We start from the raw sequence: 19335 nt of genomic DNA, 5'->3' as shown, positions 1-19335 counted from the left end.
GGTGCATCCGGGATTCATTCCGTACAATTCAAAATATCAAAATCTTGAATGAAACTTGGACATCTTTGCTAGTGAGATCAAGTGAAATAGAAGCCTTTGTCTTCTATTGTTGTCCTTGATTTTTCTTCACGCTACTAGCATTCCGGGTAACAGCGGGGAAGGAAACTAAGTCAGTCCTACTGTAACTCTTTCTGTCCCAAACTAGACTGGTGTGATCAGGTGCACGGGAAAGAAACGGAATCTCAGTGGAGAAGCCTCTCCTTTAAAATCACATGAACAAGACAACCTGCAGCTGCTTAGGAAAACATTGTAGAAAAGCCAGGAAACAAAGTTATCTGAAATCTTACACTAGCATTTGCTTTGCATGCATAAAATAGTACGAGGACCAGTGTCCTTCCTTTCTTTCTTAAAGGAGACTTAAATCTAGCTGTTACTGAGGGATGCAAAGTACCTTATTGATCCTTTAAAATATAGGAAAGCTTGCACACCATTTTTTAAAGTTCAATCTGTCTTATTCCTTGTGTGTAATATGATTAGCGGGCATTTTGGGACATTTATTTGAAATAACAGGTTGAAAAGGGACCAGGTTAAAAAAGATAAACAAACAGTAAGGTCATTAAAGGTAATTAAAAAATGGCATCCACACAAATCAGGCACACTCAATACAATTCATTTAAAAGTACAAGGTGAACCTTGTACTTACCTGTATATGGGGCTCAAATTTCTGGCACTTTGAAGTGTGTGCACCCACACATGGGGGCTTGCTGAAATATACTTTTATGAACGTTTAGGATAGACTAGCAAAGTGCTGTTAGTAATTAATAGAATAATTCAATATTTATTGAATAATTCACTAAAGGTGAATAATTTGGTGATGGTCAGGGCCGGGCCCCTAAGTCCTATCCCATGCCTCAGGGTGTCATTATATGGGTCTGTGCATGCACTATTCATATTTACGGTCACTATTGTTCTTTCTCTTCACCAACTTCTCACTCTCTAATTTTAAAAAGGAAGAAACTGGGGAGCGAAACAGGAAGTGAGGATAGTAGAGTTAGCCTAGAGTATCTCTCATGAGTTCTGGCAGTTCTGGCAGAGGCAGGTATGTCAGCAAGTTGGTAGAGGCAACAGGTAGCCAGCGAAGGTGAAAGTGACTAATCCGCTACCTGAGGTGGCCATTTCATTGGGCTTTATCAACGAGTCAGCTCTGTGAATAGTCAGAAAGAATACTGGACTTGTATCTTGGTATCTTGAGTATAATTCTTCTTCCTCTCTCTGTTTATCATTGTTTACACCATGGCCCTATGCACACATCATCCTTAGTAACTATTCAGGTAGAATGATGATATTTTAATAGCACGTAGGGGTATTTCAAAATGCTGTGCATAAATGGTATCAAGTATTATTATCAATTAATATTTCTGTTGTCCCTTGTATCAAAGACTCAGGGCCCAATCCTACCAGCACAAATGCAGCCATGCCAATGGGGCATGTGCTGCACCCTGCATTGGTCAGAGACAGTCATAGAGACCTCTTCAAGGTAAGGGAATATTTGTTCCCTTACCTTAGGGTTGTATTGTAGTTGCATCTCTACTGGAAAGTTAGATAGGATTGGGTCCTTAGTGTGGCTGACAACATCTTAAACACTAGGAACTGAAGTTATAATCAATAAAACAGCAACATTGAAATCTCATTAAAACCCAGTATCAGATAGCCTCCAAACTTGGAATTTTGAATTTGTTCCCCAAGGGGAAGAAAAACAGGATGTACAATGTTTAGGGCAAGCAACCCCCATCACTAGGTAGGTTACTGCATTTTGGCTCCGTTGTAACTTTTGAATCATCATCAAGGGCAATCCCAATGCATTACAGTATTTTTAGGGCTGGTTTACAATGCACAAACATATGATTACTCATCACTGAATCACTGGCTTCTGAATGCGTGAACTAACTGCACTAAAAATATTGCATTTCTAGTGACATTGGATAGTCCAAATGTTCTGCCATTGGTTGGTGTTTCAATCATGAATGAGGATCACCAGAACTGAACCTAGAGCTGAGTTATAGTTGCATCAACTTTTTTCTCAAGATTTATCTTAGGACTGTGGTTCCCAAACGTTTTAGAGGCCCTAGTCTGTTGCATGATTTATAAATGCCAAGGGGTGTGGCTATAATTGTGATTGGGCAGCAATGCCCCCCCCCAAGTAGCAGCTTCTTTAAGCCTTGATGCACAAACCACCAAAAATTGGGTCACAACCCATTGATGGGTCTTGAAGCCATAGTTTGGGAACTGCTGCAAAGGTCAGCAAAGGACTGGGGACCGTTGGTGTAATCTATTTCATTCCATGGGGACACCCAGGTTGGACTTCACTTCCAAGCTGTGTCCTGGGAAAAACAACCAAACTAGGTATGACGGAATATGTAATTCATCTGCCAATATGTTTTTTGGTTGTTTGTAAACTGAAATGCAGCTCCTATGGATTGGAGAAGTGCAAGAAGGGGAAGGGGAGGAATGCTGTGTCAAACTTAAATTTTTATAAGGTAAGCCCACTTGGGTGCCCTTCGGGGAGAAAGGAATACAAATCCAATAAATAAATAAATAAATGATAGATAGATAGATAGATAGCAGCAGTAATTAGTAGTAACAAAATCTGCCCAGTGCTTCTCAACAAATTAATTCTGAAATTTAACAGGAAACGATTATATTTATTGAAGTCCGTGCAAATAAAATTCAACTTCTTCATAAATTTTAATTTAGCAGTCTGGTGACTAGCAACCAGGACAAGTGAGGAATAAGGCACACATTGGTCAGTCCAGATGATCTAACAAACCATAGTTTGTGGGATCATGAATAAGTGAGGATTGATGAGCCTGTTATGTATGCAAGTTATGCAGGATCGAAATCCTGCATAACTGATTGGCCCAGACTTATGGCTGGCCAATCGGGTGATGGATCGAAATCCTACCATCCAATTGGCCCTCTAGTTAAGGTTTCAACTGCACCAATCATGGGGAGTCTGGGCAGAGCCAAAGGGTATAAAAGCCAGGGGTGTTTGCCTTGTGTCAGATTCATTGCCAGGTTCTGTTCTGAAGATGGAGCTGTTATCTCTATGCCTTCCTTTATTCGCATGAACCCACTATATAACAGAGCCCATGCTACTTTCTTATCTATCTCTTTTCCTTCTCCCCTCATGTGCTCAGCTAAATGCAAAGTTTCCTAGTTTGTTAAAGCTTCCACAGTTTCCCATGATGCCTCAGCTGGAAAATAGAGATTTAAGCCACTCAACAACCCAGGATCACTTAAACCACAGTTTCCTAGTTCAGACAGCATAGGAAACTCTAGTTTAACAAACCACAGTGCCTTACATTTGGCCAGATGTGAAAATAAAGGAGGAGGCACACACAGGCTTTTAATTTGTCCTTGTTTCTTAATGATCTGGCAACACTAAGGATTATCCGAATTGGACCATGAGAGATGTAAAATTGAAATGTAACAAAATAAAATGAGTCAGGGTATAATCCTAACCCCTTATGTCAGTGCTTTCCAGCAGAGCTATCAGCAGAGAAGCAGCATGGAGATCATAACTAAGAGCAACTCTGCACTCAGTGTATTCCTTGAGTGACAACCAACTGAGCACGTGGGAAATACTGTGGAGAAGTTTGTTTCTTCAATAGGGTATGAAAGATGCAGATGCCATGTAAGGGTGACAGATTCTAAACCATTTAAGCCTCTACAACTCCACTTGTATGTCTTTCACAAGCATCTGGGCATTATTTTATTTTAAATCCATGTGCAGCATACGCAAGGACAAACCGAATAGTTAAATAAATAATAGTTTAATAAATAATGCTTTAATGGAGATATATCAGAGTTGACGCTGTTCCAAGTATGATCGCTGCTAAATTAAAAAACTGAAGGCACATATTTGTGTATCCATGTAGCAAAATTTGACACCCTTGTGTATACGCCAGGGAAACTGGGTCTTCCACAGCCATAGCCCCAGCTAACAATTCCCATCAAAAACCACTTTCCACCACCTTTGCTTCGGCATGACAGGGGTCCTCCAGAATCTCCCTAAAAAGATATGATTTTCAAAAGTCAACAATTTTAACATTTCTATGCATTTTGTCAAATACAGTATCTCTTAATTTTGCTCTAACAAAAATTGCCAAGGAGCAACCAAAGCAAATTAGGTATCAGATTCAAAAGTTACATTGTATGTTCAGATCAGTAGCTGCAGACCTCGGCAGCCCCGCACTGGGGGCAAAGCTCCACAACGGCAGCCCCCCCATGGGCTATTGCTGCCCTCACCCCAGAAATCTGCCCCCCCTTACTCACCAGAGGCTCATGGAGCCTTGTGCGACCTTCTCCCATGTCGGGGAAACCTTTCTAAGGTTCCCCAACGCTATAAACTATGCTTCCGGCAAACCGGAAGCAGTTTCCGCCCCGTTGGGAGCCTCAGAGAGGCTTTGCAGGATCCTAGTGGCCAGCACCTGGGGCATCTGCCCCATGAAAGTCTATGGTAGGTACACAACTGCAGATCAGGGTTGTCACATTTCTTCTGTCATGGCTCCCTTACTTCTCACAACAATTGATAACATTCAGCTTTTCTCTCCATGATATCTGCACTCTTGGGGATCGGTTCACTTGTAAAAATCTGCTTAAAGGTGTTAGGTGTAAGAACTCGGGGGGGGGGGGTTCTTTGTCAGACATTGGCTTTAGATAGGGTGATCCATTCAAATTCAAAGAAACCCACTCTGTTGGCATACGCAGTCTGTCATGCTAACTTCGGTTAGGTGTTCATGACAACAGTTGCGTCATTAGGCTTTGAATCCCTGCTTTTCAAGGCCAAATGGACCTCTAATGGATGAAATTTGAACCCAATAAAATGAGAAACAGGAAGCTTTTGTTTACATAAACCTGCGAATACTTGCCTTGCAGCTATCCCTTTCCCCAGACATCATCCCAGCACACAGCATTCGAGCTGTAATAAACCCGTATGCCGAATGACACAATGTTTGGTCAACAATTTCTACCTCTGCTTTTTGTAGAAGTGCTGATGTTTCATCATCTGAAAAGTCAATTCAAATGAAATAATTCAGGCAAGAAGGTCTAGATATTCATTTCCATAACCAACATGGATCTTCTCCAGTCACAGAAGGTTTGTCAAGTCTTTATTAGTACCTTACATTTACCTGGAAGTAAATGTAATATCTACCTGGAACAGAAAGTAAGGGGGGCTCCCTGCCAAGAAAATGCAGTTAATAGTGCAGTCCTATGGACTGTGAATGAGCCCTATTGAATACAGTGGGACTTACATCTGAGTAAATATTCATAGGATTACACTGTAACAGCCCAATTCTCCTTATTGGTAGTGCCCATGGAACACGTGTTCCGCTGGCACTTAGCTGCCACAAAAGCATCTTAAAGCACTTTGCAGCAGTGCAGGCTAGCAGAATGGTAGGATGGCTGGAGCCTTCCCGTGCATGTGGCAGAGGCCTGCTGGAGCACGTACACCCAGTGCAGGGGGTGGAACGGGGTGGGGAGGGGGTTGAATGAGGTGGGGAGGACAAAATAGGGAGGAGATGAGGCAGGGTGGGTTTGGCAGCGGTGCTGCATGCCACATCCTGACCCCCTTCCAGGGCATGAACCACCTGCACGAATCAACACGGTCTTGCGGATGCTGGGGCTTATCCCAGAGCAAGCCAACAAATGTCCCCTTACCCAAAGGGGTAAGCTGAAAATCCCCCACAGGATGCAGCATAGCCCATGCCAGCACCATTGCATCACCAAGCAGGGGTTCATTTAGGATTCAGCTGCCCAACTATCTAGCAGTTGCGTAGCACTTTAGATCAGGTTTTCAAATTCCTTTCATACAGTGGACCAAAAAGCTTTCATGATGCCTGTTGAGGGCTGGAAGTGATGCCATTAAGCAGGAAGTGATGTCATTAAGCCGGTCATAACCAGAAACAAACACTTTTTTTCTCACTTAGGAACTCATTAGCTGCAATGGCAGAAGAGACAATATGCAAATCTTGATTATATTTTCAAGATATAGGAGAGCCCAATTATCATGTGGCCTGACCTTTCAGCAGTGACACCTCAGCACAGCTCAGCAGTTGAGAGCAGCTGATGGTGGTGCTGAGAGAGCCTGAGGGCCAGATAAAGTGCTTCTGGGGGCCACATCTGGCCCGTGGGCCTTATGTTTGACACCCCTGCTTGAGATTGTTCAGAGCACTGAATGTACATGGTCTGAACCACAGTAAGGTAAGTCACATTTATTAGCCCGGTATTGCAGGGCTTAGTGGCATGTTATGATGCTATAGAAGGGGTGCATGTGAAATTTGGCACCCAGATAACCAAGATTCTCTGCATGTATATGCAAAAAGGAACATACCTGCTTCTCGCTTCTGTCCCCAGCCTGTTACCCAGCACTTCTCTCCTGTGTGTACTCTGTGTGTGGTGGGAGGTATGCAGATTGGCTGAATTAACCATCTCATGGTGTCCAGCCAAGGTGAGCTTAACTGCAACAGCGCAATATCGTAGTCGTAATTCCTACTGTTGTAGTACTCATGGACAATGATCCTCCTCACAGTAGAGATGAATTTGGCTTTCCCTTGTGTGCGCATTCCCAGGTGAGCTGTCCAGATTCTAGGATCCGATAACCTAAACAAAAGCAGGTTGACTTACAAATATCTGTTAGACGTGGCAAAAAGAGCCTTTTCTTTGTAAATCATGAACAAATTCAAACAGGAATTGTGGAATTAAGAAGGATGAGTGATCATTTTCCTTTTAATGAAAGAACTCTGTTTCCTATTTCAGCTCCTACAGGGGGAGATGGAATGGGTGTGGAGGAAGGCTGAATGAGGTGGCAGGGGTGGGGGAGGGGTGGATTGGCTTCAGGAAGGGAGTGGGTTTGGTGGCAGCAGTGGCCTCTGTATCCTAGCCTCCTTCCCGAACCCAATCTTGTGGCCCAAGTCCATGCTGACCTCCACCAGCAATTTCACTAGCAAAGGTCCAAGTAGACCCTCCGCACTGTGGAAACTTACTCCCAAGGGGATGAATGTTCCCAGAGAAGACCTCCATGACTATCACCAGCAGAATGCAGTGGTAACCATTTTGGCGCCAGTGCATTAGTAAGGGAGAGGGATAGGTTTGGGCTCTTCCAATACCACTATTGAATTAGTGCCCCAATCGACAGATGTTTATGCATGCGTGGGTTGCATACATGCAACTGTGCATGAGAAATTTGTGCATCTGCTTGCCAAAAAGTATGGTTGCTTGTGGTTAGGTGGGGGTTTGGAAAGCAGAAGATGATTTGGAAAGGGTCCGAGCTTTAAAAAAAAAAAAAAAGGAAGAAATTCTGCCATGTGTTTGGTGATGTAGTGGTAAGTTTCAAATATAGAAGTTTATCATGTCACACACATCCAACAGCCATGCCAACAAAAAATCAAATTGAAATTTCTTCATTGGAGTGTTTTCTTCCCCTGCCTTGTATTTCTGCTTTGGAAAATACTGCACTACTCTTGGAGTAGATTGCAACAGTTTGAAACAAATCACAAAACTAAAAGTTGAGATTTTAAAAAAAATTAAAAAATACAACATTTATATTAGAGTACAATTCCATGCATGATTGGAAATAATATCCTTCCACCATCTGAATCTTTTGGGGCCCCTCACTCAACCAAGTGAAGTGAACAAGCTCCCCTTCCCTTCCATCTATTCATTCACCTCACCCCCTCCCTCCCTTTTCTTTTCATTGTCCAGGGCAGATTGACTGGCACATGCCTGAGGCAAATTTCTCAATTTGCTTCCTGCTGAGCCTGACACTTTTCAGCTCAGGTCTTTGTTAAAACATGTCAAAGGCAGCACTTGACCACTCCTGCTGGTGAAATCCCCACTTCTGCTCTGTCTCTGCACTGCAATTCAGCCTGAACACGCTTGACTACACCCCGTCTGTGTCCATCTGTGATGGTTTTTAGGAGGCATGACGTGGCATCTAAGAGGGTTTTATAGTTGCCTCCCTGAATACTATTGCTCTTCCGACATTTTAAGCAACATTGCATCCATTTCTACTTATTGATGTTCATAAGACATCATATTGATTATGGCAAAGTGGTAAATACTGTATTGTTTTTAGAAGTACATAAATGTGAAGAACATGACAAAAACATCCTTAAAAATCTGAGAACTAAAGTGGCTCATGAACCACCATGCTCATGCTAGTCTGTCCCTTTTTTATGTTTGTGGTGGCTCTCTGCATGACTGGAATGTGCACAGAGCTGTGGCATGCCCAAATGGCATCTCATGACCCACAAGCAGGGAGCTGCCATAGGCAGGGAAGGGGAAAGCAGCCATCAGTTGCCAGCGGCAAGACTGGTTTGTGCTTTGGCCCTATGGAAAGGAGGTCAGTTTATTATTTTTCTTACTGGATATTGGTAATTTCATGGGTGCACTGCATGATTACCAATTAATAGAAGAATGGACTCATTGTGTGTCACATGGCACCACACTAGAAACATGAAAGCAAAGCTTATGAATGAACCAAGGTTAACTGCTTACCTGTTCCCCTGAAAACAATGGGCGGCAGACAGAAGCCATTCTTTGGATATCACTGAGGCTCCACAGTAAGCAACTCCACCAAAAAGAAGACTGACTTGCCAGGGCCATTCACCTTCCTGTGCATCAGAGCCTCCCACAATCCGGTGGTGCATAGTGCTGTATTTTGTACTGCCGCATCCTTGAAAAGAAGGTCAATAACTGAGCATTTGTCTTACAGTAATAGACATGATGGAACACAGATTTTCAGTGGAAACAACCTTAAAGTACTAAGGCTTCTATTTGTGCTGAACAAGTCAAATGACTTGTGAGTTATGAGCATAAAAGAACCAATGGGTTATGCTCTCACATTTGTAGCTAGGCACTGACTAGTCAAAGAAGGAAAGAGGCCAAGAAACACAGGACAAGAAGAATAGAAGGATCAAGAAGAAGAATCAAAAGGATCTTTTAGTGTACAGAAGGGTCTATGAATGAAAAGGAGGACATCTTAGTTTTGTTTTCCATACACTAAGTCCTTGCATAGTATTATCACATTTCAATGAATCTCTCCCCAAATATCAATTAATTTTCAACTAAGGTTCTTCAGGGAGTGTGCAAAGTAACTGATTCCAGAAAACAAAGTCAGAAGCTGAACTGTGTACAATTGACACCACATCACCTTCCAGAACATGGTCAACCATCACAGTGGTGCTTCTCTTGCATTCTGGTAGCAGTGAGAAATGCATATAGACTCCGGCTTTGGGGGATGGATGATTTTGAGCCAGATTTTCGAGTCTGGAAGGTGATGTGTAGCACATCACTCGGTTTTACAGAAATAGGGCTATGTGTCTCTGTGATAGTCAATGCCACATCTGAATATGCCAGCCAGTTCCAAACAGAGCAGTGATTAACCCATTCAGAACAGTTCAGTGTATACTTTTCAAAAATACAAAATCTGCCCTTTGTCAGATTTAAATCTTAGTACTTAGATTTAAACAACAAATCTAAATCTAAATCTAAATTTAGATTTAAACAACAAATCTTAGATTTAAATCTTAGTACTTTGGCATTCTGCTATAAACATTTCCAGAAATAGTTGAAGATTTCAATCCAGGGATAAATGTTACAAATGTCATAGGCATCCCTAATATTTATCTATTATAGGCCAATAATAAGGCTTCTACTTAAGACAGACTTACTACAATTTTTTTCATCACTTCCATCAATACAGTCTTTGATCCCATCACATCTTGCATTTTGTTTCCTGAAGCAAATATTATTTTTGCACTTAAATGTACTGTTGGTGCAAGGAACACCTGAAAGAGAACAACAGAGACCTCAAAAGCTATGCTGTGGCAGCTTCCATTAAATGAACCAAAGGAAACAATTAAAAGCTGAGCCAGACATCATTTTTCCAAGTCATTTCCCAACTCACACAAGCTGTATAACTTCAGATGCATTCACCTTTGAAGGATGAGCAATCATGTGAAGTCCTCCAGCATGCAGATGGAGGATGAGGCTTAAAAAGGGTGGGGGGCTTGCCAAAGACCACCCAATGAATGTGAGATTTGAACCAAAGACTTTCTGGATCACAGTTATTGCAGTCTGGTTCAGACCTAATGCAAAAGATTTTGTGCATGAGTAAGTAAAAAGCTCAAAGACATGTGTGTCCTCCTCCTCTTCCTTTCTTTCATAAAGAGATTTGAAGCTTTTCTTTGTGGCTTGGAACAAATGGGAATTTCCTATTTTTCTGGATATGGAAAAATGTGTTCTGTTAAATCAACACTAATGGCCCAATTCTATCCGGGGCTTGTGCAGAGGGAACTCATGTTCTATCAGTGTAAATTCTGCCAGTGACCTCTGGAACTCCCACTGGAGCAGAAGTTGGCATTCCAGGGGAAAGTCCAGGTGTGGATCAGACCAGCCAGGGGTATGTCCAGGTTGGGCTGGGGTCAGATAGCAGCAGCAATAGCAGAAATATCCTGTGCCCCTGGGCCAGTCTCAACACACACCCCCTTTGGATTTCTGTCAGTCAAAAAACTGATGCTGATCTAAGTAGGTCCACTGGGGACAAGGCAGCAGAAGATTAGGAAAGTGAAATAGCTGCCTGGTCCCCTGCTGGCCCATAACATGAAGCAGAGGCTGTGCCAGCACCACATTAGGCTCTTTGCTAACCCAGGAATTGGATTGGACTGTTAGGGCGCAATCCAACCAACTTTCCAGCACTGGCCTAGCCACAATGCAGCCCCAAGGTAAGGTAACAAACACATCCTTACCTTTAGGACGCCCTCATGACTGCCTCCTCACCACAAGATGCAGTGCACACCACATTGGCACAGCTATGCCAGAGATGTAAAGTTGGTTAGGATTGCGACCTTAGTTACCAAGCCAGGATACCAAATTATGGTCTGATGCTGGCAAGTCCAGGCGGGTCTGGGAATGACCCCTGTCTGAAACCATTGAGAATCATTAAAAGTAAATGCCAACATTACTGAACTCGGTGGTCCAATGATCTGACAGTATAAGGCAGTATTCTATGTCATTCTCTTTTGCAAACTGACTGCGATTTGAACAAACCACAGTTTTCTGCAGTCAGATGAAATAGGAAACTGTGGTTTGGATTAAACAAGGAATGGAAGCTTACTCCTCTCGTGCACATAAAGGGAGAAGAATGGAAGACTGAGGTTCATGCACATAATATTGGCGCACATTACATCTGAACCAGGCCACTGTCATCCACTAGAGTTCAATATAAAACACATATAAAACAGAGTCGTGTTATTATAAGGAAAAACAAACTCACTTTCAGTACAGCCTTGTTCATCTTGGCCATTTTCACAGTCATTTATTCCATCACAGAAGAGGGAATTTTGCGGTGTTAAGAAGCTGGTGTTACAGTCCTGTTTGGGCACATCTAACAGGGAAGCAGGGAAATGGGTAGTTTGATGGAAATCAGCAAATCACAAACAGATACACTAAGGTATCTTTAATGAATAATGCTTGCATACACACTTGGTTTATGGGTACCCACCACAAAACAGCTCATCACTTTCATCAAAGCAGTCATTGATCCCATCACAACGCTGAGTTTTTCGTATGCATAAACCAGTGTGGCATTCAAAAGATCCAAGCGGACAAGCTAAAGGCAAGATGGGAAAAAACAGTTGCCATTTCTTGCTTTCCATGCTGTTCTTGTTCTTATACTCAGGCTGCACTTACTTGGGAGTAAGCTCCATTGAACAAAATGGGACTTATTTCCCAAGTAAACAGGCATAGTAGCGGTTCCCAAATGTCCGAGTGCCGTGACTCACTTCATCCTCTGTGGTGGGTTGCAACCGGATTCTTACTGTTGCGCTGCAAAGCATTAATGGGAGCCTTGGGGTTGCTTCCAAGTTGTGCCAGGCCTGTTACCCAAGCTATTGGCCTCCAAGGGCCGCTGAATGCCTGCAAAAATAACCCGGAAATAGACTGGAAGTTGTGGGCACAAACCAGAAGTCACTTCCAGTTGCTTCCTGAAGGCATTCTGTGGTCCGCAAATGGAGTTGGTCATGGTCCCTTTGGGGCCAGGAAGCAGCCTCCATACGTTCCCAGTAAGGCTTTGCAGTGTGGTAGGGAGCACCGGGTTGTGATCCACTGCACCAGTGGATCGCGACCCACAGTTTGGGAAATGCTGATATAGGATTGTGCTGTAAAATTATTATGATAAAGAACACTGCCTGTCAGGAAACCATTCTGCTTGTGCTTTATTGAAATGAACAGGAGCGGTGCAAGAGCACAACATTTATTTACTTACTACATTGTTTATGTCGCATTTTTCCCCAAAGCAATCAAGGTGATTTACAGTTTAAAACAATAGCACCTGACAGACGAAACGGAAAACAGAATCAGGAGGTAAGAAAATAAGTACAGTATATCCAAGTACTGATTCTTTCACATTGCTACAAAATGAAGGTGTATAATGACCAGGTGGAATATTCTGTGCAGGAGATGGTTCTGGGAGGGGAGGAGCCAAAGGGCAGTCCAAGCCAATGTTCCTCACTAAGCCAATGCAGGAGGGCCTCCTCATCTCACTTGTCCCTCAATAGTGCTCTTGCACTGCTCCATTTCACAGAAAGACTTTTCAGAAAGTGCAAAGATAAGTTAAAATCAGGCTCACGTTGGCTGAGGTTGTAGCTTCCATATTCCACCAGAAGTGGCCGCTCTGAACACTTGGAGCTGCATTGAAACTCAACGTTAACTACAAAGCTTGCGACCCGGAATATTGTCTGATGATCCATGTAATAACCACAGTACCTGCAAGATGAATGTATGTTAACTTGCAAAGTGGCGCATCTTTCATCATCACTGACCAAGGAGAGCTGTAGCCCTTGTGTGCTTATCTCTTAGAAATGACCAACATTTTTCAGAGTCTTATGTTAAAACCTCACATGACAGTAAGAAATACCCCATGATTGCTGCATTTATTTTGCAGGAAACTGCATATTCTTTTATATTCTTATTCTTTTATATCCTTATATTCTGCATATTTTGTATTCTTCCTTTCTTATGTTAAAGAGCCAAAGTCAGCTTACATGGAGCTTCCAGGTAGCCCTCCTATCTAGGCACAAACAAGGCCAAGACTTTTCTTCAAACACAATTGTACCCTGTGCCACACACAGACTACTTTTGAAAGTCCCCTCAATTTCAAAAGCAACTTGCTAGGCACCATGAGAGTCACTGATAGAGAAACAGGGCAGGAGGTCTGGTCTAGAGGGTTGAGCCTCCATTTGCCTGAAGATAACATCCGAAGGTCGCCAGTTCGAGGCCACCAGCACCGTACGACCTTGAAGCAGCTGACAAGCTGAGCCGAGCTATTCCATCTGCTCTGAGCATGGGAGGATGGAGGCCAGAATATGAAACCAGATCAGAAAGAAACATCTGAATGTTGTGGTTTCTTGAAAGATAGAAACCTTCTTTCAAATTGTAAAAATCCCTACAGGGATTTAAATTGCCTGCCTATGTAAACCACCTTGAATAAAGTCTAAAGAGAAATCTGAGGACCAAGAAAGGCGGTATAGAAATACCTGTAAAAAACAAACAGAAAAACAACAACACAAGTACAGGTACAAAGAAACTCATGGAAGTAGTTCAGTTTTTCTGGAAACCATTGCTAGTCCTCTCAGTGAACAATACAGCTGCACAAATGTCTCTGATAAACCAGTTTATGGCAGTGGTTTTCAACTTGTCAAGAGCTGGCACCCATTGTAACCCTCACATGCAAAATGAGATCCACTTTCAAGAACCTAGCAGATAAGAGAACTGGGCTACTGAGCCAAAGTTGCTCTCCTGTTCCCACCCAGTGGAAGCCAATCAATGTGTACTGCTACAATATAATTCTACAGTTCCTTCCAGGTCAGTTGGAAAAAGAGGAGGGAAAGAGAGTGGCGTGGCAACAGAGTGCACTCAATTTCTGAAAGACATGGGGAGGGAGAGGAAGTGAGGTGAGGCCTGGTCAAGAGAGTGTCATGACATGGCAGAGAAGTTACAAGGTGAGCGATTGCAACCCTCCAAATGCTTCATGGCATTGTTTATTTGACACAACTGTTCCATCTAGTTCAAACTTTATGCATCATTTTGTGCAGTAAGTAACTGTACCGTTGAAATTATACTTCCACAAATGACCTTTTAAATGTGATTCAGTATTTCATTTAATGTTGTATGCTTGAAGGTGCTCCTGAGGTCTCATTATTTAGGGTATAAATGTGCATATTCAGCTGAATATCTGAATGATCTGCATAATAATCTGAATAATCTACATTCATATACTTACATATGGTCATTAATTTTCCACCATCCATGCTCACAACCTTTAATGCTCTTTTCACTGATAGTATAGTTATGAAATTTCAGCGCTATACCAAGATTCTTCTGGGGAGACTGTGGGGGGGGGGGGGAGAAACACAATATATACTTTTGACAAGTGAGAACTATTCAGTTTTCAACTTTAATAGTGTTTAAGTGTACAAGCCAGGATATCATAAGTGCCACCATGGCTATCCAGAACGCTGTTTGGTATTTATTTATTTAATAGATTTGTATTCCGCCTTTCTCCCCGAAGAGCACCCAAGGCAGCTAACAATCAAATTTAAAATACAAAGTAAAACACAAATAAACATTAAAAATAAAAAAAACAATAAAAAACAATTAAAACAAAGATGAAATACATATCAACAACAGATTGAAAGCACACAATAAAAGGCATAATTTATAAAAGCAGCGCTTATAAGGCCTCGAAGGCTTTCCTGAATAAAAAAGTCTTCAGGCCCCGCCAGAATGTTAATAATGAGGAAGCTGTCCTCAATTGAAAGGGGAGGGAATTCCATAGTGCAGGTGCCACCACCAAAAAGACCCTGTTTCTGGCCGCCACCCCCTTCACCACTTTCAATGATGGCACAACCAACAGGGCCCCTTCTGATGACCTCAGAGAATGAACCGGACTATATGGAAGAAGGCGGTCTCTCAAATCCGCTGGTCCCAAGCTGTTTAGGGCTTTAAAGGTCAAAACCAGCACATTGAATTCAGCCCGGAAACGAATGGGCAGCCAGTGCAGCCACTGGAGCAGCGGCGTGACAGAGTCAAACCACTAACCTCCAGCAACTACATACGTCACCGCATTCTGCACTAGCTGTAGCTTCTGGATCAGGGGCAGCCCCACGTAGAGTGTGTTACAATAATCTAATCTTGATATCACCATGGTCATCGAACACAAAATGGTATTGCCATTTTGGTGATGTTAGTAACATAAAACAGTGCTCAAATCAGGGTGTCAAGTCCCCTTACTGTTTGTGATGAGCCCCTTAGGGCACAATCCAAAAGGCGCCTTATGCCGGCCCAAGTCGCTTGGACCAGCCGTAAAGCGCGTTTGCGCCTCCATGGGAGGAAGCTGCGTCGGCGCATGTAGATGTGCCAACGCACAGAGGCTGGCGGAAGCCTCCGCAGCGGCTTCCTTGGCGCTGCTTGTGTTGGCGCGCCCGTGCCAACACAAGTGGCAAAGGTAGGCATGGGGGTGCGGGGAGGAGGCGGGAGGGGGGTGTTTCTGGGAGGGGGAGGGTGGGCAATGGGCGGCCTCAGGGGTGGGCGTGCGGGGAGCCGAGGGTGGGCTGGGACCCAGCAGTTATGCCGGATCCCAACCCCCATCCCCGGGGAGAATGGAGCAGCTTTAAGCCACTCTGCTGTCCTTGACTTGCGCCACCTCCAGAGATGGCGCAGGTCCAAGAAGATCCATTGGGGCCAGCAGCCCTTACCCAGGGGTAAGGGGAAGAGTTTCCCCTTGCCTCTGGCTGAGCCGCTGCTGGCCAGAAACCCACGTTGGATGCAGCGCAAGCCTCCTGGCTTGCCTGCTCCAGCGGAGGTTTGGATTGCGCCCTTAGCTACTTTTTTTGCAAATACTGGTGGAGGAGTTGATTTGGCTAAATATGTGAAGGGTCAGAATGATTTCATTAAGGGCTCCCTACTTTCCCTCCTACAACTGAAGCATTAAAAAGAGTGTCTCTGAGCAGGCACAGAATGCATTCATTTTTTTTTCATTTTTTTTTGCTGAATAAGCTCTGATACAGCTGTGAAAAAGAGAAAGAGCTATGAGATCCGATGGTTGGTTTATAAGCTAGCATCTCTCACTGTTTATAAATTAATCTCAGTGAGATGTACTTATCTAAGAAGATGTTTCTCCTCTCCCTGTACCAGACTACAAGGAGATACAGTGGTTGCCACAGCTCCACTGCCAGCTCATAGGAGCCTGGTGAGAAAGGTCAGGCTGGCAGAGGCCAAGAACAGGTGCATGTTTCCACCCCCTCACAAGGAACCCTTTCATCTCCCACTGCAGCTAGCTGACCAGAAAAAAAGGGGGGAAGACATTCCGGCTTTGTGTGGAGTTCAAAGAGCTCAGAGACTTGCAACTTCATCTCATCAGAGAGAGAAAGAGCCCTGTTTGCAACTGACACCAAGCACACTGAAGTGTAGTTGTGAAACTCCTCTACAATAGGACAAAAAACACAGTGGGAAGAATAAAACTACATTTATCTAGTGGTTCCTATGAGCAATCTGAATAGAGAACCTCTTTGAAAAGTAGACAAGGAATGAAAGAAAGGGAATCACCAACACCAAGGTTGTAGAAGTCCGTCAAGATTCCAGGTTGTTTTCCCACAAATATACTAACCCAGTGGTTCTCCAACTTTTTAGAAGCCCTAGAGGCTGCTGCCTGATTTATAAATGCCAAGGGGTGTGGCTATAAAGGTGATTGGGCAGTAGTGCTCCCCCACATCATGGTTGGCAACCTTCAGTCTCAAAAGACTATGGTATAAGCCTACAGCACCCGGTATTTCCAGGCGGTCTCCCATCCAAGTACTAACCAGGCCTGACCCTGCTTAGCTTCTGATATCAGACGAGATCAGGCATGTGATATTTAACCTGGGATGCACATAGCCAAATCTGCCTTGTCAGTTTCTCAGACCACCAAAAATTGGGTAACAACCCACTGGTGGGTCCTGGACCCACAGTTTGAGAACTGCTGTACCCATGCTCATACATGCTTGTACATCTTTTGGGTTACAATCCTATAATACGCATCTGGGAGTAAGCTATATTGAACTCAGTACAATGAATTGCTGAGTAATAATAAACTTTATTTTTTTTTAATCCCGCCCTTCTCCCCAAAGGGACCCAGTAGACATGGATAGACTTTTGATTATGTACACAATGGCTCAAAGTGGATGGCGCATTCAAACATGCACTCAGCACACTGCAACATCCAGTGATAACAGACATGTGTTAATGAGTCATTGCAGATCCATCTCCACAAGCAAACTATCCATATCACCTTGAATAAATGCTTTTCCCTACAGCCAGTTACATTTGCAAGACATTAAGGGCCCAATCCTATCCAATTTTCTAGCACCGGTGCAGCTGTAATGCAGCCCAGAGGTAAGGGAACAAATGTTCCCATACCATGAGGAGGCCTCTGTGACTGCCTCCCCAACACAGGAAGTAGTGCATACACCATTGCCACAGCTGCACCGGCACTGGAAAATTGGATAGGATTAGGCCCTAAGTAATCAAGTGATGTAGATGCATGTGTGAAATTGTCTCATATGTGTGGTCTGTCTCCTGGACACATCCTGCTGGAAGGAAAGATAAGCAAACAGCACAAAGAGGCAGAAAGGGTCACTGAGATTATCTTGGCCACTGGATAAATGGTGCATGATTCAAATTCAATGCCTAAGACCCACCGGCGTTGCTAGAAGGGGGCGGCGCACTAAGGTTTGCAGAGAGCCTCCCTGCAGCGTGCAAGCGGCTCCTCCCCCTCCCCTTGGGAGCCATTCGCCTCCGTTCCCCCCTCCCTGCTCACATGGCTCCAAAGGGGAGGGGAGGAGCCAGTTGCACACTGCGGTGAGGCTAAACAGAGGCAAATGGCTCCCAAGGGGAGGGGGAGGAGCTGCTTGCATGCTGCAGGGAGGCTCTCTGCAAAACTAAGTGCACCGCCCCCCCCCTTAGCAACGCCTCCGATAAGACCCCATTTGAGTCTGACTGTAAGCTTGAGCAGCATGGAGACTCTTGAAAAGTACCATTGTAGTACATTAGAGCATCAGCATCTGTGTACTGCTGGAAGATGTCTGTATTTTTTTTTTCTCTTAAGGCGTTCCCAATATGTCTGCCTGCTCTGATCAAAGAACACCACATTCCTTAGGAAGTATATGGCTCTCTGCCCAGAAACGAAGAACCTCAGAAGTGCTCTGTAGGCACTACATATTCAGGCCCAATTGTTGGAAATAATAATGCTTGGATCGTATCTCAAAGCCACAGAAGATGTTCTCAGATGCTTGTTCTACCATATTGGGAAGAATTACCAATAACTGATGAGGACCTCTGAAACTGTTTCACTTCAGGATTTTGGTGGCGGGTTGTATGACTGAATACTCCCCACCTAAAAAAAAAAAAAAATCTTGCACATAGAAAATGAATAGCAGTAGATTAGATGGAATGGAAGGCTAGCCTTTAAACAGACTGTAGCCCTGTTAAGGTATTCAAATTTTATAGAATTTGATAGACCACCCGTAGATCTATACACAGTCTTCCAAATGCCTGAATGTACACACATGTACAGCTATATACACAGAGGGGTCTTGACATGTGATCAGTAGGGTTTGAAACGTGTTCTAGGTAGGTGGTAGAGATGATATAGTGCCAGCAGATGCAGCCACTGTGTTATTTCTAACTGGAAAAGTAGTATATTTTCATTTCTGGAAAATATCTTCCACACCAAAATGCTGTGTTTTGTATTTTTATGTGTTTTTAACAAAAACAAACACCTCTAGCGATCAGGAACCCTGGAAAGGCAAGGATACTGATTGCATGGTAGATCAAGAATATGTGTGGGGCTTTGGATAAACATGTGAAGACTACGGCACAGCACTTCCTCCCCCAATCTACAGACACCAAGTCACATGATCTGAACACCTGAGCGAGGCTTATATTCCACGTACAAATCAGACTGGAGTTGTCTTACATGGAACAATATTCAGGTAATGATTCCCCAACTATAGTCTGAGGTGGTCCAGTCTATGAAAACCTGCAGCAACCTCAATTACCAAGCATCTGAACCATCTAGAACGTATTATATAAAAGACCTATTACCTGAAAATTCCATGCACAAATGCATTTTGGAGGGTAATAGCTTGGATAATATGGACTCATGATACTCCCTTCAAACTCAGGACTTCCTAATGATAGTATAGCTTTGCCACATTCTGTCAAGAGAGAGAAAAT

General features: G+C 43.5%; 1 protein-coding gene across 1 annotated transcript in view; it reads right to left on the bottom strand.

The window, feature by feature from the left end:
* Positions 1-3900: 3900 nt before the first annotated feature.
* TMPRSS7 (transmembrane serine protease 7) overlaps positions 3901-19335 on the bottom strand; it is a 28685-nt gene continuing 13250 nt past the window's right edge. The window contains exons 9-18 of the mRNA XM_066621273.1: positions 19204-19316; positions 14345-14451; positions 12692-12828; positions 11567-11674; positions 11339-11449; positions 9731-9851; positions 8560-8727; positions 6395-6663; positions 4932-5068; positions 3901-4071 (exon numbers count right to left, since the gene is read on the bottom strand). Coding sequence (XP_066477370.1) covers positions 3901-4071; positions 4932-5068; positions 6395-6663; positions 8560-8727; positions 9731-9851; positions 11339-11449; positions 11567-11674; positions 12692-12828; positions 14345-14451; positions 19204-19316 — 1442 coding nt within the window. The remainder of the gene's footprint in view (positions 4072-4931; positions 5069-6394; positions 6664-8559; positions 8728-9730; positions 9852-11338; positions 11450-11566; positions 11675-12691; positions 12829-14344; positions 14452-19203; positions 19317-19335) is intronic.

The sequence above is a fragment of the Tiliqua scincoides genome, chromosome 3, assembly GCF_035046505.1.
Source record: "Tiliqua scincoides isolate rTilSci1 chromosome 3, rTilSci1.hap2, whole genome shotgun sequence".
NCBI lineage: Eukaryota > Metazoa > Chordata > Lepidosauria > Squamata > Scincidae > Tiliqua > Tiliqua scincoides.
Note: the sequence above shows the minus strand (reverse complement) of the source record. Positions and strands in the feature narration are given on the sequence as shown.